The sequence below is a fragment of the Panulirus ornatus genome, chromosome 10, assembly GCF_036320965.1.
Source record: "Panulirus ornatus isolate Po-2019 chromosome 10, ASM3632096v1, whole genome shotgun sequence".
In the NCBI taxonomy this organism is placed as follows: domain Eukaryota; kingdom Metazoa; phylum Arthropoda; class Malacostraca; order Decapoda; family Palinuridae; genus Panulirus; species Panulirus ornatus.
The window spans coordinates 15,164,174-15,188,855 of NC_092233.1; the positions used below are offsets into that span (position 1 = coordinate 15,164,174).

Consider the following 24,682-nt stretch of genomic DNA (forward strand, 5'->3'; position numbering starts at 1 on the left):
CAAACAGAACCATTTTTGCTTTCCGAGATAACGGTCTCGCCTTCCACGCATTTTTCAACACTCAGAACTTTTGCCCCCTCCCCCACCCTGTGACTCACTTCCGCTTCCATGGTTCCATCCGCTGCCAAATCCACTCCCAGATATCTAAAACACTTTACTTCCTCCAGTTTTTCTCAAAACAAACTTACCTCCCAATTGACTTGTTGCTCACCCCTACTGTACCTAATAACCTTGCTCTTATTCACATTTACTCTTAACTCTCTTCTTTCACAAACTTTACCAAACTCAGTCACCAACTTCTGCAGTTTCTCACATGAATCAGCCACCAGCGCTGTATCATCAGCGAACAACAACTGACTCACTTCCCAAGCTCTCTCATCCACAACAGACTGCATACTTGCCCCTCTTTCCAAAACTCTTGCATTCACCTCTCTAACAACCCCATCCATAAACAAATTAAACAACCATGGAGACATCACGTACCCAAGCCACAAACCAACATTCACTGGGAACCAATCACTTTCCTCTCTTCCTGCTTGTACACATGCCTTACATCCTCGATAAAAACTTTCTTGGTATGCCTGAAAATATTTGTAGAGTACCTCCCAGTTTTTGAAAGGAGTGCAGCTGAAGTTAAAAAATGGCAGCACTTCTAAACAGTGATGGCAGGTTGAATTGCATATCATTTTAATCAAAAATTTTACACTGTAGTTTATTGGAAAACCAGATGTAAGATATTTTTGATATTTTAACTCTGCCTCCAGTGTGTTGAAGGGATAAGTGTTAGCCTTTCTGAGGATTAAGAGTGGGCCTTTAGTTTACAGTGTCTGAAAAAAAAAGTTATCCTCCCCCTATATTTTTCAAAGGTGATACATGATTAAGCTTTATTGTGGGTGAAATAACTGTATATCTGGCCACTGAGACTAGTGTTTCTAATGGTTTAAGCACCAACACCCTGCCTCAATGTGCCTCAGGCTATCTTCCTGGCTACCATTTTACTTGGGAATTTCTCTTCTAGTCATTACATTTCTTCTACTTATGCTTCAAGATGGTTGGCTTACATTTCTCCAATTCTTGTTTGGAACAAGATATATGGATACCTTTGAGATTTCTAAATGTAGGATGCTCAGAATGCATGATCAGGTGGCTGCTTCCTGTAACACCTCATCAGTGCCTTGCCTCATTCATGAGATCAAGGGCCTAAGGACCCAAAACTTGGACATAGAATACTTCAGGCATCTTGTCAGTTTCATGCTTATATGTCTGCAGATGGTAATCAAGGCCAAAGGGGAGATCACAAAATGCTACATTGTGAGTGTGACAGTACCTTCGAAAGTATATAGGGAGACTGACAAGGTTTTTTGTAGATACTCTAACTCTAGATCTTCCATGAATGGTTCCTCTTAAGCTAATGAGAATAAATATATATATATATATATATATATAATATATATATATATATATATATATATAAATACAGAGGTATAAGTTTGTTGAGTATTCCTGGTAAATTATATGGGAGGGTATTGATTGAGAGGGTGAAGGCATGTACAGAGCATCAGATTGGGGAAGAGCAGTGTGGTTTCAGAAGTGGTAGTGGATGTGTGGATCAGGTGTTTGCTTTGAAGAATGTATGTGAGAAATACTTAGAAAAGCAAATGGATTTGTATGTAGCATTTATGGATCTGGAGAAGGCATATGATAGAGTTGATAGAGATGCTCTGTGGAAGGTATTAAGAATATATGGTGTGGGAGGCAAGTTGTTAGAAGCAGTGAAAAGTTTTTATCGAGGATGTAAGGCATGTGTACGTGTAGGAAGAGAGGAAAGTGATTGGTTCTCAGTGAATGTAGGTTTGCGGCAGGGGTGTGTGATGTCTCCATGGTTGTTTAATTTGTTTATGGATGGGGTTGTTAGGGAGGTGAATGCAAGAGTTTTGGCAGTGAATGGAACCATGGAAGCAGAAATGAGTTAGGGTGAGAAGGTCCTGGGGACATTGAGGAATGTGCAGAAAGAGAGTTCTTTATCTAGGAGGGCAAGAATGGGAGTTTATGAAGGCTTAGCAGTACCAACACTGTTCTGTTTATGTGAGGCATGGGCTGTAGGTGAGGATGTGCAAAGTAGGGTGGTTATGCTGGAAATGAAATGTTTAAGGCCAATATGTAGTTTGAGGTGGTTTGAATGAGTAATAGAAGGGTAAGAAAGAGTTGTGGTAGAAAGGAGTATAGTTGAGATAACTGAGGATGGTGAACTGAAATGGCTTGGACATATGGAGAGAATTAGTGAAGAGAGGTTGAATAGAGGAAAAATGTGTTGAAAGTGGAGGGGACAAGGAGAAGGGAGAACCATATTGGGGAACCAGAGATGGAATGAAAATATATTTTGAGTGGTTGGGCCTGAACATGCAGGAGAGTGAAAGGCTGGAGTGGGATAGAGTGAACTGGAAGGATGTGGTATAAGGAGGCAATGAATTGTCAGTGGACTGAACCAGAGTGTGGAAAGCAGCTGGGGGAATTCATGGGAAGGTATGTAGTGCTTGGCTGTGGGTAAAGGTGTGTGATTTTGGTATATTACACATGACAGCTAGATAATATGAGTGAAGGCATCTTTTCTTCATTTATTCCTAGAGCTACCTCGCTAATGTGGAAAATAGAAAACAGTCATGAAAGAAAAGGAAGTGACCAAGGGACATTTACAAGCTATGAAAATGTCAAATTTTGGCAGAATGTTCAAAATGTGTCTGCAAAAACTAGTTCTCATATGATGACCTACTGTGCCTGCAATTCAAGTCTTCATGTGAAGACTTCCAGCAGTTAGGGGGGGAGGAGCAGACACTGAATACTTGAAAGTATGCAGGTCACATTTCCATGAAATTGATCCTAATATTTTAGTATTGCCTGTCAAAGAAACTGTAGTACATGCATGTTAAGTACACAGCTCATACTTACCATTAAGTTTTCATCTTACAGCTAATGCCACTAGGTTAGTCCTGTATGTTAGGGTCACCATAAAGTTGCACCTCTGCACTTCACTCTTATGATTAAGGAAGAGTCCTCTATACATTCTTGATTTCAATGTGATAGAAGCCATTTGAGTATTTCTGAGTTTGCAGTGTGTGTTTGTGTAAAGATACTGAACTGCTTTCACTGAAGTTATAATAGGGCAGTTTCTTGGAGAGTGTGACATGATTTAAAAGAAAATTTGAGCTGGATTGATATACTAGGTAAAACAGTTATTTTTAGTTACAGCAGTGCAGTTTCTTCAGATACAAAAAAAAAATTAGTACTGCACCACTTCAGCACTCCCCTCTATAATAGTGATGCATGTTGCTGATTAAGGAGACACTTTATGTACCAGTACAGGTATTATCAAGGAGAGTATGAGTAACTTGAGTCTTTCTCATCTTTTCCAGGAAGTGACTGTGACAGTAAGTATGGCCTTGTTTCCTGTTCAAATGTCTCCAGATACAGCATGCTTATCTGACAGTTCTTATGTACCAGCAAAGAGGAATATTTACTGCATGCCTTACTTCATCTCTTTTACTCCCTCATCTTGTATCGAATCCAACTAATTTCCATTTTATTGTTATTCCAATCTTTCACCTCATCCCATCTTTCATGTCCTGTTCAGTGCTCTCTTTTATCTACAGCACTTCCATTGTACATGCTACATACTAGTATCATATTTTTTTTTAATAAGGGCATCTTTATGTTATTTTCTTTCTATATCATGCATAGTGCCATCTTTCCGTCATTTCCTTCTTTAGCTTTTGTTGTAGCAACTTTTCTTCCTTTTCTTTTCTTTTTTCAATATGGTGCCTTCTTTTCATGTGTTGTAGGGTCTCTCATTCTACAATTTATCCACTGAAGACTTCATTGGCCTTTCAGAATGCAGATGTACAACAATAAACTTCATTTGATTCCTTGTGGGACATCAAGTTCTCTGCTGAACCTCATCACATTTTTTTTTTTTTTGTAGAACAGTTTCTTTCATGAAGAGCTTCATTGCTTTGATTATAGGATCTCCCCAGTGGTTCATTGCAGAACTCCATTCATTGCCTGTTGGGTATCAAACCATTCTCTTATATTAGTGTGATGTTGGGTTAGTGAGAGTAGAATACATCAGTTTTCTTGCCAAGAGAAATGAGAATAACATGGCACACATCACATCCACTTACCTTTGCATTCCCTTGTTTACATAGACCAGGTACCTTTTACTGCCAGGTGAACTGGGAGCACACCTTTAGAATTAAGGAAGAGACACTTAAACCCTCAACCTCAGGCATGGTAGTTGAATGCTAGAGCCACATAGCCACAAAAATCACAGTACGGAACATCATCACTGATTGATTTGTGGAACTTCTTTAGGAGGTGTTTTCTGAATCTTTAACATTGGCTTGTAATAGAAGAAAGTGATAGAGAATTCAGTCTCTTCATTTGATCATCGAGATATCAGCATTCGTTATTAAGCCTCATGTTTGGTTCATTGTAGAATCACAATTTGGGTTTATTAATGAACTTTTATAATTCATTCCCATCAAAGCCAAACTAATGATGAGCATAGAACTTTCCCTCTGATTCAGAAGAAAATTTTGTTGCTGGTTCAGTCAAGAACCTCATCACTGAATCATTTTGTAATCACATCATAGACTTGGGTCTATTTATGATTTCATCAGTAATTTGCCTTAGAACCTTTCGTTTATTCTTCTTCTACTTCTTATTAATTGTACAACCTTGGTATTGGATCATTGAAGAAATTTGTTATTGTTTTGTTGTAGAACTAACTGTGATGATCATTTAACATTCTGATATATCTCCTTTAAGCATGTACCATAGTAGTTTATATTAGTGTTTTTAAATTTTGGCTCTTAATGCAGTGGCAGTAAGTCATTCACATATATGTGCAATCCAAAATTAATAATGTCTTCAACATTTTTCAAGAAATCCCAGTACAAGATATGTTAGTTTGAACTTGTTAACTTCAATTAATAACGACACCAGCATTACTTGTAATAACGTACTAAGTGCAGCAGATGTATAATAATGGATAAAAGAAAATCTGTGTTGTCATTTTTAGATAAAGATGGATTTGATACCTGAGTTTCTAAAGTTTCTTTTCTAATTACAAAACTCTTAACTGTTGGGGTGAAACTTTAGTCATCAAACCCCACAGCTAAAACAGTAGTGACAGGGAATGCACCCACTGAAATCCCCTCAGTATTGCCTAATTTTGTCAACTAAGAGTGTACTGTTTCATCCCAAAGTAGCTGTGTTAAGGTTGTAATCCCTCACACTCCAAATGTAGGTCTTCAATTTGTGAAATACATCCATATGTTGAGAGTGAATCTCAGGTCTTTTGCTGTAAATTTCACTTACAAAATGCCATGCTCACAGGGCAGTCATACTGCAGTTCAGAAAATGCAACAGTTCCAAATTTTTTTACATATACCTAACAAAATTTTAAAAGCAGAAATTACTAGATACTTGTAATTTGATATTACAGTGCAGTATTCTCTTAATGAATACATAAATTAGAAGTAAGAGAATTTGGAAATACAGATTTGGCCCAAAAGTGAATACAGTAATGAGTTGCTTATTGCTTACAGGATGTTTGTAGCCCAGACTCATATTCAGTGACCCAATATTAGGTTGCCCCTCATTTTGAAAAACATTGGTTTGTATCGTAACTGTGCACCCTTGGCATGGTGTCTTTGTAAATATTTATCTCTACTTAATTTTGAATCTTCATCTTCCCATTACCTTGTCAATGGCACTTTATGTAATTTTAGCACTAACTCATCGTTGCAGTTGCCTGTTGGTATAAGATTTTCATATTGCTTTTACACAGTCTACCTAAGGTTATTATTGTTATTGTTATTGTTATTATTATTATTATTATTATTATTATTATTATTATTATTATTATTATTATTATTATTATTATTATTTTTGTTATTAAGCCTCCCTTTTGATTAACCAGTGAGTGGATAAAGGATTTCATCATTAGTTTGTGGTTGAAATTTATCTCAGTAGGTTGGACCTTTATGCTGCAGCCAGTTCATACATGAACCAGCAGTATTTTTCCTGTTCACTGTTGTTGGTGTGTATATGGTTAAAATTCTTAAGATGGCTCCATTTACCCTGAGGTGAATATATATCCTTTTGTGCTTGTTACCAGATGCTGCAGACTAAAGGTTTTCCATACTCTCATCATTGTATATGGAGATGTCAAGGAGGCCTGTACAATATTTGTGCCCTCAATTATGTAATGATATATTTTGCTATCTGTTTATATATCTGATGCCCATTCCCTCTGGGAACTCCCTCAAGGGGGTGGCCACAGCAAAAGACTGTCCATGACTGGCGAATTCGTCATTTCTTAGCTTTTAGTACCCTACCCTTAACAGGCCAATGACAGCGGGCTGCTCTAGCACATTGACAAGAAAGTAGATAAGTGATGAAAACCCTGATTAATCATATATTGTGTTTGTGGCAAAAATTTCTTCAAAAATACCACATTATGTATGTAGTGCTATAACATCATTTTGCTAATGATGCAGCAATGGTGGCTGATTCAAGTGTGAAACTTTAGAAGTTAGTGATTGAGCATGGAGGGATGTGTCAAAAGAGGAATTTGAGAGTAAGTGTGAATAAAAGCAAGGTTTTTTGATTTATCAGAGTTGAGGAACAGGTTAATTGGGGTGTGAGTTTGAATGGAGAAAAATTGGAGGAAGTGAAGGGTTTTAGATACTTGGGAGTGGATATGGCAGCAAATGGAAGCATGGAAGTGAAAGTGAGTCATAGGGTGGGTGAGAGGGTGAAGGTTCTGGGAGCACTTAAGAATGTGTGGAAAAGAGATCATTGAAATAATGATTCTGAAAGGGTAAAAATAGGTATGTTTAAAGGTATGCATAGCATGAGCTATAGATAAGACTATGCAGAGGAGGATAGGTGTGTTACAAATTAAATTTTTGAGGATGATATGTGGTGTGAGATGGTTTGATCAAGTAAGTAATGAAAGGGTAAGACAGAGGACTGGTTATAAAAAGAGTGGTTGAGAAAAAGTGGAAGTGTGTGCTGAAATGTGGAGAGAATGAGTGAGGAAAGGTTGACAAAGGGATATATGTGTCACTAGTGGAGGGGACAAGAATAATGGGGAGACCATATTGGAGATGAAAAGGTGGAGTGAAAAAGATTTTGAGTGGTTGGGGCCAAGAATATGTAGGAGGGTGAAAGGCATCCACGAAATAGAGTGAAATGGAACATTGAGGTATACTGTGGTTGATATGCTATCAGTGGACTGAACCAGGGTACATGAAGTGTCCAGAGTAAAACATGGTAAGTTCTGTGGGGCCTGGTTGCAAATAGGGAGCAATGGTATTAGTGCATTACACATGACAGCTAAAGAATGGATATGGATGGATTGGCCTTTCATCTGCCCTGGTGCTAATGCAGGAAGTGGCAATAAGGTATGAAAGGAAAAGAAAAAAAAATATATGCATATAAGTGTGTGTGTGTGTATGCAAAGGAGGCCTGTAAGGACAGGGATAAGTGGAAAATCTTTTGCCAAGGTCACCCCCTTTGATATGAGTTCCTGGAGGGAATAGGTGTCAGTGGTAAAGATAGTCTTGAATGTTAAGGCAAAAACAAAAGAATTGATTCATTTTAAAGGTTCACATTATGGACACACTAATGTCTAGAGTAGCTGCAATTATTGGGTTATATAGTACATAACACACATGAATAATGTTTCACCCAGTTGAACTGTATATTTGAATTATCTTGTGCTTAATCAAAATATCTTTTTAGAATATTTCAAAATATTCTGCATTCATTGAATAGTGGATATTGGACTGCTGCTGCAAAAGGGTTAAGATGTAACTTCACAGGACTGTTGCAAAATCTCACCACTAGTATGATTCTGAATAAAACTATGTTTCTGGGTTCTCAAGTCTGTAAAATGAAATTCAGAAGCTTAACTTTAGTTAGTAAGAATTCTGTCCAGAAAATAAGAATATCCATAATAGACTCATTTTGATAACAAAAACAAGAAAATTTTATTCCTTTATTTTTTTTGATATTTGTAGTATTGTTTCAGCCATGGATCTTTTTTGTGCAACACTGAATTAATCAAAAGGAAAGTATACAAATTGCAACAAGTATAATCGAGGTTCACTTTAACTTTGAGTAAAACCTTCACTGCTATAAAGTTCTGTAGATTTCGCTCTTTAGTCCAGTGAGCTGTGCAAAGAGAAAAGATGCATTCAAGTAAAGCATTTAAGACAGGATTTGACAAAATTGTGCTGGCCAGTTTGTTGAGGCAAGGGAAACAGATGTTGTCTTTGAATGTCTTCTTCCATTTGACTTTAGCCCATTGAAAGATTAAGAATAAGAAGAAATGAAAAGTGAATAAGATTTGAGGTGAAAATAAGAACAATTATTAGAAATAAAAGAACAATTATTAGAAATGAGAATACTTGAGAAAGTTTCTGCATGTTCATTTTTAGATGTCTACTGGTTTTCTGAATCACCAACTAAAGATTGCTACTTCTTCTTCACCACAGAACTTGGAAACTTGATCAATGCTGATCTTTCCAGTGGTGTTCTGTTAAAATTAATCATGGCATGTGATTCTTTGGTATTAGTTCACTCCATTGTTATTGGTGGAGAGCATCACTAATCACACTGGTCAACAAAATTTTATTTTTTTTCTCACCAGGGATGCAGTGTAACTTTTTATAGACCTATATCTGATGCAGATTACAAGTTTTTAGTCCATTTCAGTACAACACGTCTTATTTTCTTTCAATGGATACATACATTTTCTGTTCACCTGCGGCTACATGATGCATGGGCAAAGGTAAAATGGTAAGGTTTGTGCCACTTCAAACCTATTATTGCAGAAATTCAGTATTTCTAGGTAGAAGGTATACAGAGAAGATGCTATCTAGAAGGACATGCTAAAACGTTGAGTTTTTAACCTCCTTTGGTGCTCTTCACAAGCTAAAAGCACTGAGCTGTTGACCTCCTATGGTGCTCTGAATCAGGTTCATCCCAGTATAACGTCCAGCAGTAATTTGCAAGCATTCCTTCATTCCAGAAACCCTAGTATCGAAGCTCCATTGCACTGATGTCCTGATGGAAGCACACTCCTTGTTTGTTAGACACTGCTTAAAGGTTTTCCACAATAACATCTAGATGTAAATGGAGGAAATGCACCTTGTGCGACTTCCTACATCACATAGCAGCACAGAATTTCAGAAGCCTCTTCATGCTGCCTTGAAAATCGGATCTTAAGTTTCCCAGAAAATTTCCACATAGCCAACTGAGAGTTCCATGCCTCCAGCTCCATGTCATCAAAATGTGTGCTGAGATTGTGGTTTTTCAAGAGTTCCTTCTTCTGTGGACCAACAAAGATGCTTTCTTTCAACTTGGCCTTGGTGATATTTGGAAATTTTCCCTCCACATACTCAAATCCTTTTGAGTGTCTCTTGGCCAGTATTTTTACAGGTTGTTTCTTAAGACCAAGCTTTATGTGGAACAGGGAAAGAAGAACATTTTGTGGGTCAACCAGAGGCTTATCCTGGACACTCAAAATTCCTGGCTCGTATTATCTTAGTTGAGGCCAGTCTGACTCCATATAATACCTGGAAGTTGCTCGACTATCCCAGAGGCATAAAAAACGGTAGTGTTTCATGAATCCATAACACTCTTTCATGTGCACTGAATGCCCTACAGGAACAGATGGCTTTTTTGTTCCCATTGTGGAGTAGCACCACTTTCAGACTTCTCTTGTGATAAGCATTGAAATAATGTATTGATGATGTTGCAAAAACAGAGCAGCCCACGAGAAGTAAGAGTCTGACTCATTTTCCTGAAATGAATTATGCAAGTGTCCTTCTTGAGCAGATATTTTTCTGTTAGACAAGATGCTGAAAGTTGAGCTTTATCTCTTGGCAGTGCCATATCTTAGACCAAATCATCATTCAACGCTCTTTGTGAAAATTTCTTTGGTTTGTCGTCAAGTACAGACTCTACATCCATTCCTGTTTCTCTCATTACAGCTGCAGCTTCCTCACCACACTCATCCTCCTTGTCACAGCTTTTGGTGCCATTCTCCCATAACAGTGGAAAGGGAAGCTTGTCATTGTTGTATGGCACTGGTCATATTGCGGAGTCCAGGCTAAGGTAGATGTGATACAAGAAAACAGATTGCATTTTCAAAATCAGCATCCAAAAGTACATCAAGTACACCACAAGCCTGTGTGATGAAAATTAGTTGTTGACCAGTGTTATTTACAGTTAAGTTACCTTTATCTTGTTTATTCAAAACCAGTTTTTCTTAATACTTAAACATACCTGTGGTTTCGTTTTTTTGCTTTTCTGCGATTGAACAGTAAAACGTCAACTCTAGATAGAGGGACTTCATTACTGATTTGTTATTGAATATCACAAATTCTCCTTGGAACTTTACTGGTTTATATGAAAATCTCTACCTCATTTTAATAGTTCCATTAATTCATATGTTCTCTATGAAACATTGATACTGGTTTTCACTGCCCTTCTTAGAGGTTCTTTGGAATATCTCAGTGCCAATTCCTTAAGAATGTTACTATTGCTCTCTTATAGATTTTATCTGCTGGTTCATATATAGCACTAACAAGGGATTGCTGTGTTGAATTATAAGTTGACCACAGAACTTCGGCTTATAATGTATGTCACTAAACCCCATCAGTAGTTCATTTCGAGAGCTTACCATGACCTGTCAGTTGAATTTCATCCAGTGGTTCTTAATTAAACTTTACTCTGTTGTTATCTAATAAAAAGCAACAAGAAAAAATCACTGAGGATGTCTGTTAAACCTCATCGGAATACTAATATCTCATTTGTTTCTGTGGAGCTTCCTCATTGATTCACTGCTGAACCTCACTAGGAAGCCAGTATTGAAAGTATTGGTAATCATTAGTTTTGAGGCTTATGTGCAAGACAAAAAATCTGTAAGAAGAGGTCATTATAGCATGGTGTTTACAGAGATGGGATCTTGTTTGATATCAAATTTGTCAAAGCGATGAGCAAGCTTTTTGAGAAATGCCTGAAATATTGTTTCTCTTTACAGAATACTAGATAATTATTATATATTCCAAAATTGCCCTTATACATTAGAAAAAGTCCAGTTACTTAGAAATATGTGGTTTCCACTGCCACTCCCATAATGGTGATGAAAGTTTCCGTAAAAGGTTCCTTGCCTTTGCTCCTGTATATAGGTAAAATGGCTCCTTGCCTTTTCCATAATGATTAGCTGGCTTAAGATCATGTAGTGCTGGTTCTACCCACTTGCTCAGTTGGCTCTCATTCATTTCCAGCAGGTATTCCTAGTATGGGAAACTTTCATAGCAACTAAAGATGTGGCAAACTCGCTGGTTCTTTTTATCTTATTGCAGTTATCTATTATTGTGTTAATTGTAGAGGAAGGCAAGCCAAGCAACTTAACACATCTGCCTGATGCTCACCTGCCTCAGTCTTGCTTTGTATCACTTTCATTTGATATCTATAGTAATGTCTTTCTTGGTCATCTTAGCTGGTTAATAACATGCTCACTTTCAGGCTAAGATATGGTGGGCTTAAAATTTTAACAAAACACACAAAGGAGGTGGTGAAAACGAAAAGTCACACAGACGAAACCAACTCAACTCTTGGTAGATGAGTAGACAGTTGCTGCTTCATCTAGAGAATGTAAACAACAAAGATGTCACTAGACTTTATCATTGATTCGTTTTGTAACATAGACTTATATAGCGATATTCTAGAAAAGGCTTTGCAGCCTAGAGATGTAGCTGTAGAGTTTTGCCTTGTGGTCTTCCGATAAGTCATGTGAAGTGCAATGTGTATACAAAAGTTTCTTGAATCATATTTTCTGTGGTGCATTGATGATGTGCCCCAGTCTACTATTACACATGTCAACAACTCTCTGTGAGACCAAAGATTTTTTTATTTTGTATTTAGTGAGGTGGTTGTATGTACTGAACAGATGCCCATAAGTTTATTCATCACCTCCATATCATATTTGCCTTTTATATCTTGCAACAGTCAGTCATATCTTCCTGTAAATATCTGTGTGCTAATGTCAGCAATTTTACATCCTGTAAGTGCATTGCCCTTTGTTGCTCAGTATTTATTTAATGAATTTTCTTTTTTCATGACTGTTGAATAAAAATTCTTTATATGAAGCTTTCTTAAAGGCGATGCCTATATATTGGGAGATCACTTGAACAGGTCAATTTCTATTCCAGTTCTTTCATCCTTTTTAGTGGCAGTAAACATTTCAGTGTTAACATAATTTTTTCATTATATGTACAGTAACAATGATATGATTTTTGTTCCCTTTTAGCCATTTTCTTCATGAAAAAAATCTGCTCATGATCTGTCACCATAACCCTATATATGTCTTTGTATATATGCAATTTCCAAAATTTTTTAAATTCTTTATCTCTTTTGGAATGAGTTGGCGATTGGGTGCCTTGTAACAGAATAGACTGTGCTCATGCAAACATGGAATGGGAATCTTATACTGGAATATGACACTTATGTTTCTGTTAGCATAGTGTACACTAAGCACATGGAAATTTTACAAAGTATTACCAATATTATTATTAAACATCAATCTCAAAATATGTATTTTCTCACCATAGGGCTGTATATATTATTTTCATTTGCATGTGGGGCAAGAGATTATTCTTATATAATAGAATTTTTTTTTATGAAAACTACACTCTTTTCTTGAACAAGTATTTCATATATATATATATATATATATATATATATATTTTTTTTTTTTTGCTTTGTCGCTGTCTCCCGCGTTTGCGAGGTAGCGCAAGGAAACAGACGAAAGAAATGGCTCAACCCATGTATATACACATGTATATACATGTATATACATACGTCCACACACGCAAATATACATACCTACACAGCTTTCCATGCTTTACCCCAGATGCTTCACATGCCCTGATTCAATCCACTGACAGCACATCAACCCCGGTATACCACATCGATCCAATTCACTCTATTCCTTGCCCTCCTTTCACCCTCCTGCATGTTCAGGCCCCGATCACACAAAATCTTTTTCACTCCATCTTTCCACTTCCAATTTGGTCTCCCACTTCTCCTCGTTCCCTCCACCTCCGACACATATATCCTCTTGGTCAATCTTTCCTCACTCATTCTCTCCATGTGCCCAAACCATTTCAAAACACCCTCTTCTGCTCTCTCAACCACGCTCTTTTTATCTCCACACATCTCTCTTACCCTTACGTTACTTACTCGATCAAACCACCTCACACCACACATTGTCCTCAAACATCTCATTTCCAGCAAATCCATCCTCCTGCGCACAACTCCGTCCATAGCCCACACCTCGCAACCATACAACCATACACTCACTACCCTTTCTAATCAACCCACCTCCCACTCTTCTCATGCCACAAGCATCTTTTGCGCAATCCATCACTGATTCCCTAAATATATATATATATATATATATATATATATATATATATATATATATATATATATATATATATACCTCGCAAACGCGGGAGACAGCGACAAAGTATAAAAAAAAAAAAATATATATATATATATATATATATATACAGCCACCAGCGCTGTATCATCAGCGTACAACAACTAACTCACTTCCCAAGCTCTCTCGTCCACAACAGACTGCATGCTTGCCCCTCTTTCCAAAACTCTTGCATTCACCTCCCTAACAACCCCATCCATAAACAAATTAAGCAGCCATGGAGACATCGCGCACCCCTGCCGCAAACCAACATTCACTGAGAACCAATCACTTTCTTCTCTTCCTACTCGTACACATGCCGTACATCCTCGATAAAAACTTTTTACTGCTTCTAACAACTTACCTCTCACACCATATATTCTTAATACCTTCCACAGAGCATCTCTATCAACTTTATCATATGCCTTCTCCAGATCCATAAATGCTACATACAAATCTATTTGCTTTTCTAAGTATTTCTCACTTACATTCTTCAAAGCAAACACCTCTAAGGCCCAGTCCTCTGTTCTTAACGCTACCTCGCAAATGCGGGAAATGGCGAATCGTATGAAAAAAAAAAAAAAAAAAAAAATGTATATATGTATATATATGTATATATGTATGTATATATATATATATGTGTGTATATATATATATATGTGTGTATATATATATATATATATATATATATATATATATATATATATATATATATATATATATATATATATATTTAGGGAATCGGTGATGGATTGCGCAAAAGATGCTTGTGGCATGAGAAGAGTGGGAGGTGGGTTGATTAGAAAGGGTAGTGGGTGGTGGGATGAAGAAGTAAGATAATTAGTGAAAGAGAAGAGAGAGGCATTTGGATGATTTTTGCAGGGAAAAAATGCAATTGAGTGGGATATGTATAAAAGAAAGAGACAGGAGGTCAAGAGAAAGGTGCAAGAGGTGAAAAAGAGGGCAAATGAGAGTTGGGGTGAGAGAGTATCATTAAATTTTAGGGAGAATAAAAAGATGTTCTGGAAGGAGGTAAATAAAGTGCATAAGACAAGGGAGCAAATGGGAACTTCAGTGAAGGGCGCAAATAGGGAGGTGAAACCAAGTAGTGGTGATGTGAGAAGGAGATGCAGTGAGTATTTTGAGGGTTTGTTGAATGTGTTTGATGATAGAGTGGCAGATATAGGGTGTTTTGGTCAAGGTGGTGTGCAAAGTGAGAGGGTTAGGGAAAATGATTTGGTAAACAGAAAAGAGGTGGTAAAAGCTTTGCGGAAGATGAAAGCCGGCAAGGCAGCAGGTTTGGATGGTATTGCAGTGGAATTTATTAAAAAACGGGGTGACTGTATTATTGACTGGTTGGTAAGGTTATTTAATGTATGTATGACTCATGGTGAGGTGCCTGAGGATTGGCGGAATGCGTGCATAGTGCCATTGTACAAAGGCAAAGGGGATAAGAGTGAGTGCTCAAATTACAGAGGTATAAGTTTGTTGGGTATTCCTGGTAAATTATATGGAAGGGTATTGATTGAGAGGGTGAAGGCATGTACAGAGCATCAGATTGGGGAAGAGCAGTGTGGTTTCAGAAGTGGTAGAGGATGTGTGAATCAGGTGTTTGCTTTGAAGAATGTATGTGAGAAATACTTAGAAAAGCAAATGGATTTGTATGTAGCATTTATGGATCTGGAGAAGGCATATGATAGAGTTGATAGAGATGCTTTGTGGAAGGTATTAAGAATATATGGTGTGGGAGGCAAGTTGTTAGAAGCAGTGAAAAGTTTTTATCGAGGATGTAAGGCATGTGTACATGTAGGAAGAGAGGAAAGTGATTGGTTCTCAGTGAATGAAGGTTTGCGGCAGGGGTGTGTGATGTCTCCATGGTTGTTTAATTTGTTTATGGATGGGGTTGTTAGGGAGGTAAATGCAAGAGTTTTGGAAAGAGTAGCAAGTTTGAAGTCTGTTGGGGATGAGAGAGCTTGGGAAGTGAGTCAGTTGTTGTTCGCTGATGATACAGCGCTGGTGGCTGATTCATGTGAGAAACTGCAGAAGCTGTTGACTGAGTTTGGTAAAGTGTGTGAAAGAAGAAAGTTAAGAGTAAATGTGAATAAGAGCAAGGTTATTAGGTACAGTAGGGTTGAGGGTCAAGTCAATTGGGAGGTAAGTTTGAATGGAGAAAAACTGGAGGAAGTAAAGTGTTTTAGATATCTGGGAGTGGATCTGGCAGCGGATGGAACCATGGAAGCAGAAGTGGATCATAGGGTGGGGGAGGGGGCGAAAATCCTGGGAGCCTTGAAGAATGTGTGGAAGTCGAGAACATTATCTCGGAAAACAAAAATGGGTATGTTTGAAGGAATAGTGGTTCCAACAATGTTGTATGGTTGCGAGGCGTGGGCTATGGATAGAGTTGTGCGCAGGAGGATGGATGTGCTGGAAATGAGATGTTTGAGAACAATGTGTGGTGTGAGGTGGTTTGATTGAGTAAGTAACGTAAGGGTAAGGGAGATGTGTGGAAATAAAAAGAGCGCGGTTGAGAGAGCAGAAGAGGGTGTTTTGAAATGGTTTGGGCACATGGAGAGAATGAGTTAGGAAAGATTGACCAAGAGGATATATGTGTCGGAGGTGGAGGGAACGAGGAGAAGTGGGAGACCAAATTGGAGGTGGAGAGATGGAGTGAAAAAGATTTTGTGTGATCGGGGCCTGAACATGCAGGAGGGTGAAAGGAGGGCAAGGAATAGAGTGAATTGGATCGATGTGGTATACCGGGGTTGACGTGCTGTCAGTGGATTAAATCAGGGCATGTGAAGCGTCTGGGGTAAACCATGGAAAGCTGTGTAGGTATGTATATTTGCATGTGTGGATGTATGTATATACATGTACATGTGTATGGGGGTGGGATGGGCCATTTCTTTCGTCTGTTTCCTTGCGCTACCTCGCAAACGCGGGAGACAGCGACAAAAATATATATATATATATATATATATATATATATATATAAGAGAGCAAGCTTTTATTTTTTTTTTGTTTTAATTTTCCAAAAGAAGGAACAGAGGGGGCCAGGTGAGGATATTCCAAAAAAGGCCCAGTCCTCTGTTCCTAATGCTACCTCGCTAACGCGGGAAATGGCGAATAGTTTAAAAGAAAAAAAAAGATATATATATATATATATTCTTTTTTTTTCATTCTTTCAAACTATTCGCCATTTCCCGCATTAGCGAGGTAGCGTTAAGAACAGAGGCCTGGGCCTTTGAGGGAATACCCTCACTTGGCCCAATTCTCTGTTCCTTCTTTTGGAAAATTAAAAAAAATGAGAGGGGAGGATTTCCAGCCCCCCGCTCCCTCCCCTTTTAGTCGCCTTCTACGACACGCAGGGAATACGTGGGAAGTATTCTTTCTCCCCATCCCCAGGGAAATATATATATATATATATATATATATATATATATATATATATATATATATATATATTTTATTTCTAAATATCTATTATACTTTGTCACTGTCTCCCGCATCAGCGAGGCAGCACAAGGAAACAGATGAACACAGCACATATACATACCTATACATCTCAACTTATACATACATACACACACACAGACATATACATATATACAAATGTACATAATTCATACTGTCTGCCCTTATTCATTCCCGTCACCACCCCGCCACACATGAAATGACAACCCCCTTCCCCCGCATGCGCATGAGGTGGCACTAGGAAAAGACAACAAAGGCCCCATTCATTCACACTCAGTCTCTAGCTGTCATGTATAATGCACCAAAACCACAGCTCTCTTTCCACATCCAGACCCCACAGAACTTTCCACGGTTTACCCCAGACACTTCACATGCCCTGGTTCAATCCATTGACAACATGTCGACCCCGGTATACCACATCGTTCCAATTCACTCTATTCCTTGCACGCCTTTCACCCTCATGCATGTTCAGGCCCCGATCACTCAAAATCTTTTTCACTCCATCTTTCCACTTCCAATTTGGTCTCCCACTTCTCCTCGTTCCCTCCACCTCTCACACATATATCCTCTTCTTCAATCTTTCCTCACTCATTCTCTCCGTGTGACCAAACCATTTGAAAACACCCTCTTCAGCTCTCTCAACCACACTCTTTTTATCACCACACACATATATATATATATATATATATATATATATATATATATATATATATATATATATATATATATATATATATATAATATATATATATGTATGTGTATATGTATATATATATGTATATTATCCCTGGGGATAGGGGTGAAAGAATACTTCCCACGTATTCCTCGCGTGTCGTAGAAAGCGACTAGAGGGGATGGGAGCGGGGGGCCAGAAATCCTCCCCTCCTTGTATTAACTTTCTAAAATGGGAAACAGAAGAAGGAGTCACGCGGGGAGTGCTCATCCTCCTCGAAGGCTCAGAGTGGGGTGCCTAAATGTGTGTGGATGTAACCAAGATGTGAAAAAAGGAGAGATAGGTAGTATGTTTGAGGAAAGGAACCTGGATGTTTTGGCTCTGAGTGAAACGAAGCTCAAGGGTAAAGGGGAAGAGTGGTTTGGGAATGTCTGGGGAGTAAAGTCAGGGGTTAGTGAGAGGACAAGAGCAAGGGAAGGAGTAGCAATACTCCTGAAACAGGAGTTGTGGGAGTATGTGATAGAATGTAAGAAAGTAAATTCTCGATTGATATGGATAAAACTGAAAGTTGATGGAGAGAGGTGGGTGATTATTGGTGCATATGCACCTGGGCATGAGAAGAAAGATCATGAGAGGCAAGTGTTTTGGGAGCAGCTGAATGAGTGTGTTAGTGGTTTTGATGCATGAGACCGGGTTATAGTGATGGGTGATTTGAATGCAAAGGTGAGTAATGTGGCAGTTGAGGGAATAATTGGTATACATGGGGTGTTCAGTGTTGTAAATGGAAATGGTGAAGAGCTTGTAGATTTATGTGCTGAAAAAGGACTGATGATTGGGAATACCTGGTTTAGAAAGCGAGATATACATAAGTAAACTTATGTAAGTAGGAGAGATGGCCAGAGAGCGTTATTGGATTACGTGTTAATTGACAGGCGTGCGAAAGAGAGACTTTTGGATGTTAATGTGCTGAGAGGTGCAACTGGAGGGATGTCTGATCATTATCATGTGGAGGCTAAGGTGAAGATTTGTATGGGTTTTCAGAAAAGAAGAGTGAATGTTGGGGTGAAGAGGGTGGTGAGAGTAAGTGAGCTTGGGAAGGAGACCTGTGTGAGGAAGTACCAGGAGAGACTGAGTACAGAATGGACAAAGGTGAGAGCAATGGAAGTAAGGGGAGTGGGGGAGGAATGGGATGTATTTAGGGAATCAGTGATGGATTGCGCAAAAGATGCTTGTGGCATGAGAAGAGTGGGAGGTGGGTTGATTAGAAAGGGTAGTGAGTGGTGGGATGAAGAAGTAAGAGTATTAGTGAAAGAGAAGAGAGAGGCATTTGGACGATTTTTGCAGGGAAAAAATGCAATTGAGTGGGAGATGTATAAAAGAAAGAGACAGGAGGTCAAGAGAAAGGTGCAAGAGGTGAAAAAAAGGGCAAATGAGAGTTGGGGTGAGAGAGTATCATTAAATTTTAGGGAGAATAAAAAGATGTTCTGGAAGGAGGTAAATAAAGTGCGTAAGACAAGGGAGCAAATGGGAACTTCAGTGAAGGGCGCAAATGGGGAGGTGATAACAAGTAGTGGTGATGTGAGAAGGAGATGGAGTGAGTATTTTGAAGGTTTGTTGAATGTGTTTGATGATAGAGTGGCAGATATAGGGTGTTTTGGTCGAGGTGGTGTGCAAAGTGAGAGGGTTAGGGAAAATGATTTGGTAAACAGAGAAGAGGTAGTGAAAGCTTTGCGGAAGATGAAAGCCGGCAAGGCAGCAGGTTTGGATGGTATTGCATTGGAATTTATTAAAAAATGGGGTGACTTTATTGTTGACTGGTTGGTAAGGTTATTTAATGTATGTATGACTCATGGTGAGGTGCCTGAGGATTGGCGGAATGTGTGCATAGTGCCATTGTACAAAGGCAAAGGGGATAAGAGTGAGTGCTCAAATTACAGAGGTATAAGTTTGTTGAGTATTCCTGGTAAATTATATGGGAGGGTATTGATTGAGAGGGTGAAGGCATGTACAGAGCATCAGATTGGGGAAGAGCAGTGTGGTTTCAGAAGTGGTAGAGGATGTGTGGATCAGGTGTTTGCTTTGAAGAATGTATGTGAGAAATACTTAGAAAAGCAAATGGATTTGTATGTAGCATTTATGGATCTGGAGAAGGCATATGATAGAGTTGATAGAGATGCTTTGTGGAAGGTATTAAGAATATATGGTGTGGGAGGAAAGTTGTTAGAAGCATTGAAAAGTTTTTATCGAGGATGTAAGGCATGTGTACGTGTAGGAAGAGAGGAAAGTGATTGGTTCTCAGTGAATGTAGGTTTGCGGCAGGGGTGTGTGATGTCTCCATGGTTGTTTAATTTGTTTATGGATGGGGTTGTTAGGGAGGTAAATGCAAGAGTTTTGGAAAGAGGGGCAAGTATGAAGTCTGTTGGGGATGAGAGAGCTTGGGAAGTGAGTCAGTTGTTGTTCGCTGATGATACAGCGCTGGTGGCTGATTCATGTGAGAAACTGCAGAAGCTGGTGACTGAGTTTGGTAAAGTGTGTGGAAGAAGAAAGTTAAGAGTAAATGTGAATAACAGCAAGGTTATTAGGTACAGTAGGGTTGAGGGTCAAGTCAACTGGGAGTTGAGTTTGAATGGAGAAAAACTGGAGGAAGTGAAGTGTTTTAGATATCTGGGAGTGGATCTGTCAGCGGATGGAACCATGGAAGCGGAAGTGGATCATAGGGTGGGGGAGGGGGCGAAAATTCTGGGGGCCTTGAAGAATGTGTGGAAGTCGAGAACATTATCTCGGAAAGCAAAAATGGGTATGTTTGAAGGAATAGTGGTTCCAACAATGTTGTATGGTTGCGAGGCGTGGGCTATGGATAGAGTTGTGCGCAGGAGTATGGATGTGCTGGAAATGAGATGTTTGAGGACAATGTGTGGTGTGAGGTGGTTTGATCGAGTGAGTAACGTAAGGGTAAGAGAGATGTGTGGAAATAAAAAGAGCGTGGTTGAGAGAGCAGAAGAGGGTGTTTTGAAGTGGTTTGGGCACATGGAGAGAATGAGTGAGGAAAGATTGACCAAGAGGATATATGTGTCGCAGGTGGAGGGAACGAGAAGAGGGAGACCAAATTGGAGGTGGAAAGATGGAGTGAAAAAGATTTTGTGTGATCAGGGCCTGAACATGCAGGAGGGTGAAAGGAGGGCAAGGAATAGAGTGAATTGGAGTGATGTGGTATACCGGGGTTGACGTGCTGTCATTGGATTGAATCAAGGCATGTGAGGCGTCTGGGGTAAATCATGGAAAGCTGTGTAGGTATGTATATTTGCGTGTGTGGACGTATGTATATACATGTGTATGGGGGGGGGGTTGGACCATTTCTTTCGTCTGTTTCCTTGCGCTACCTCACAAACGCGGGAGACAGCGACAAAGTATAATAAAAATATATATATATATATATATATATATATATAAGAGAGCAAGCTTTTATTTTTTTTTTGTTTTAATTTTCCAAAAGAAGGAACAGAGGGGGCCAGGTGAGGATATTCCAAAAAAGGCCCAGTCCTCTGTTCCTAATGCTACCTCGCTAACGCGGGAAATGGCGAATAGTTTAAAAGAAAAAAAAAGATATATATATATATATATTCTTTTTTTTTCATTCTTTCAAACTATTCGCCATTTCCCGCATTAGCGAGGTAGCGTTAAGAACAGAGGCCTGGGCCTTTGAGGGAATACCCTCACTTGGCCCAATTCTCTGTTCCTTCTTTTGGAAAATTAAAAAAAATGAGAGGGGAGGATTTCCAGCCCCCCGCTCCCTCCCCTTTTAGTCGCCTTCTACGACACGCAGGGAATACGTGGGAAGTATTCTTTCTCCCCATCCCCAGGGAAATATATATATATATATATATATATATATATATATATATATATATATATATATATATATTTTATTTCTAAATATCTATTATACTTTGTCACTGTCTCCCGCATCAGCGAGGCAGCACAAGGAAACAGATGAACACAGCACATATACATACCTATACATCTCAACTTATACATACATACACACACACAGACATATACATATATACAAATGTACATAATTCATACTGTCTGCCCTTATTCATTCCCGTCACCACCCCGCCACACATGAAATGACAACCCCCTTCCCCCGCATGCGCATGAGGTGGCACTAGGAAAAGACAACAAAGGCCCCATTCATTCACACTCAGTCTCTAGCTGTCATGTATAATGCACCAAAACCACAGCTCTCTTTCCACATCCAGACCCCACAGAACTTTCCACGGTTTACCCCAGACACTTCACATGCCCTGGTTCAATCCATTGACAACATGTCGACCCCGGTATACCACATCGTTCCAATTCACTCTATTCCTTGCACGCCTTTCACCCTCATGCATGTTCAGGCCCCGATCACTCAAAATCTTTTTCACTCCATCTTTCCACTTCCAATTTGGTCTCCCACTTCTCCTCGTTCCCTCCACCTCTCACACATATATCCTCTTCTTCAATCTTTCCTCACTCATTCTCTCCGTGTGACCAAACCATTTGAAAACACCCTCTTCAGCTCTCTCAACCACACTCTTTTTATCACCACACACATATATATATATATATATATATATATATATATATATATATATATATATATATATATATATATATATATATAATATATATATATGTATGTGTATATGTATATATATATGTATATTATCCCTGGGGATAGGGGTGAAAGAATACTTCCCACGTATTCCTCGCGTGTCGTAGAAAGCGACTAGAGGGGATGGGAGCGGGGGGCCAGAAATCCTCCCCTCCTTGTATTAACTTTCTAAAATGGGAAACAGAAGAAGGAGTCACGCGGGGAGTGCTCATCCTCCTCGAAGGCTCAGAGTGGGGTGCCTAAATGTGTGTGGATGTAACCAAGATGTGAAAAAAGGAGAGATAGGTAGTATGTTTGAGGAAAGGAACCTGGATGTTTTGGCTCTGAGTGAAACGAAGCTCAAGGGTAAAGGGGAAGAGTGGTTTGGGAATGTCTGGGGAGTAAAGTCAGGGGTTAGTGAGAGGACAAGAGCAAGGGAAGGAGTAGCAATACTCCTGAAACAGGAGTTGTGGGAGTATGTGATAGAATGTAAGAAAGTAAATTCTCGATTGATATGGATAAAACTGAAAGTTGATGGAGAGAGGTGGGTGATTATTGGTGCATATGCACCTGGGCATGAGAAGAAAGATCATGAGAGGCAAGTGTTTTGGGAGCAGCTGAATGAGTGTGTTAGTGGTTTTGATGCATGAGACCGGGTTATAGTGATGGGTGATTTGAATGCAAAGGTGAGTAATGTGGCAGTTGAGGGAATAATTGGTATACATGGGGTGTTCAGTGTTGTAAATGGAAATGGTGAAGAGCTTGTAGATTTATGTGCTGAAAAAGGACTGATGATTGGGAATACCTGGTTTAGAAAGCGAGATATACATAAGTAAACTTATGTAAGTAGGAGAGATGGCCAGAGAGCGTTATTGGATTACGTGTTAATTGACAGGCGTGCGAAAGAGAGACTTTTGGATGTTAATGTGCTGAGAGGTGCAACTGGAGGGATGTCTGATCATTATCATGTGGAGGCTAAGGTGAAGATTTGTATGGGTTTTCAGAAAAGAAGAGTGAATGTTGGGGTGAAGAGGGTGGTGAGAGTAAGTGAGCTTGGGAAGGAGACCTGTGTGAGGAAGTACCAGGAGAGACTGAGTACAGAATGGACAAAGGTGAGAGCAATGGAAGTAAGGGGAGTGGGGGAGGAATGGGATGTATTTAGGGAATCAGTGATGGATTGCGCAAAAGATGCTTGTGGCATGAGAAGAGTGGGAGGTGGGTTGATTAGAAAGGGTAGTGAGTGGTGGGATGAAGAAGTAAGAGTATTAGTGAAAGAGAAGAGAGAGGCATTTGGACGATTTTTGCAGGGAAAAAATGCAATTGAGTGGGAGATGTATAAAAGAAAGAGACAGGAGGTCAAGAGAAAGGTGCAAGAGGTGAAAAAAAGGGCAAATGAGAGTTGGGGTGAGAGAGTATCATTAAATTTTAGGGAGAATAAAAAGATGTTCTGGAAGGAGGTAAATAAAGTGCGTAAGACAAGGGAGCAAATGGGAACTTCAGTGAAGGGCGCAAATGGGGAGGTGATAACAAGTAGTGGTGATGTGAGAAGGAGATGGAGTGAGTATTTTGAAGGTTTGTTGAATGTGTTTGATGATAGAGTGGCAGATATAGGGTGTTTTGGTCGAGGTGGTGTGCAAAGTGAGAGGGTTAGGGAAAATGATTTGGTAAACAGAGAAGAGGTAGTGAAAGCTTTGCGGAAGATGAAAGCCGGCAAGGCAGCAGGTTTGGATGGTATTGCATTGGAATTTATTAAAAAATGGGGTGACTTTATTGTTGACTGGTTGGTAAGGTTATTTAATGTATGTATGACTCATGGTGAGGTGCCTGAGGATTGGCGGAATGTGTGCATAGTGCCATTGTACAAAGGCAAAGGGGATAAGAGTGAGTGCTCAAATTACAGAGGTATAAGTTTGTTGAGTATTCCTGGTAAATTATATGGGAGGGTATTGATTGAGAGGGTGAAGGCATGTACAGAGCATCAGATTGGGGAAGAGCAGTGTGGTTTCAGAAGTGGTAGAGGATGTGTGGATCAGGTGTTTGCTTTGAAGAATGTATGTGAGAAATACTTAGAAAAGCAAATGGATTTGTATGTAGCATTTATGGATCTGGAGAAGGCATATGATAGAGTTGATAGAGATGCTTTGTGGAAGGTATTAAGAATATATGGTGTGGGAGGAAAGTTGTTAGAAGCATTGAAAAGTTTTTATCGAGGATGTAAGGCATGTGTACGTGTAGGAAGAGAGGAAAGTGATTGGTTCTCAGTGAATGTAGGTTTGCGGCAGGGGTGTGTGATGTCTCCATGGTTGTTTAATTTGTTTATGGATGGGGTTGTTAGGGAGGT

General features: G+C 39.1%; 1 protein-coding gene across 1 annotated transcript in view; it reads left to right on the forward strand.

Moving 5' to 3' along the window:
* The window catches only part of pHCl-1 (pH-sensitive chloride channel 1), a 1,177,139-nt gene that overhangs the window by 855,089 nt on the left and 297,368 nt on the right, over positions 1-24,682 (forward strand). The window contains exon 12 of the mRNA XM_071665549.1: positions 3,411-3,425. Within this exon, the coding sequence (XP_071521650.1) occupies positions 3,411-3,425 (15 nt within the window). The remainder of the gene's footprint in view (positions 1-3,410; positions 3,426-24,682) is intronic.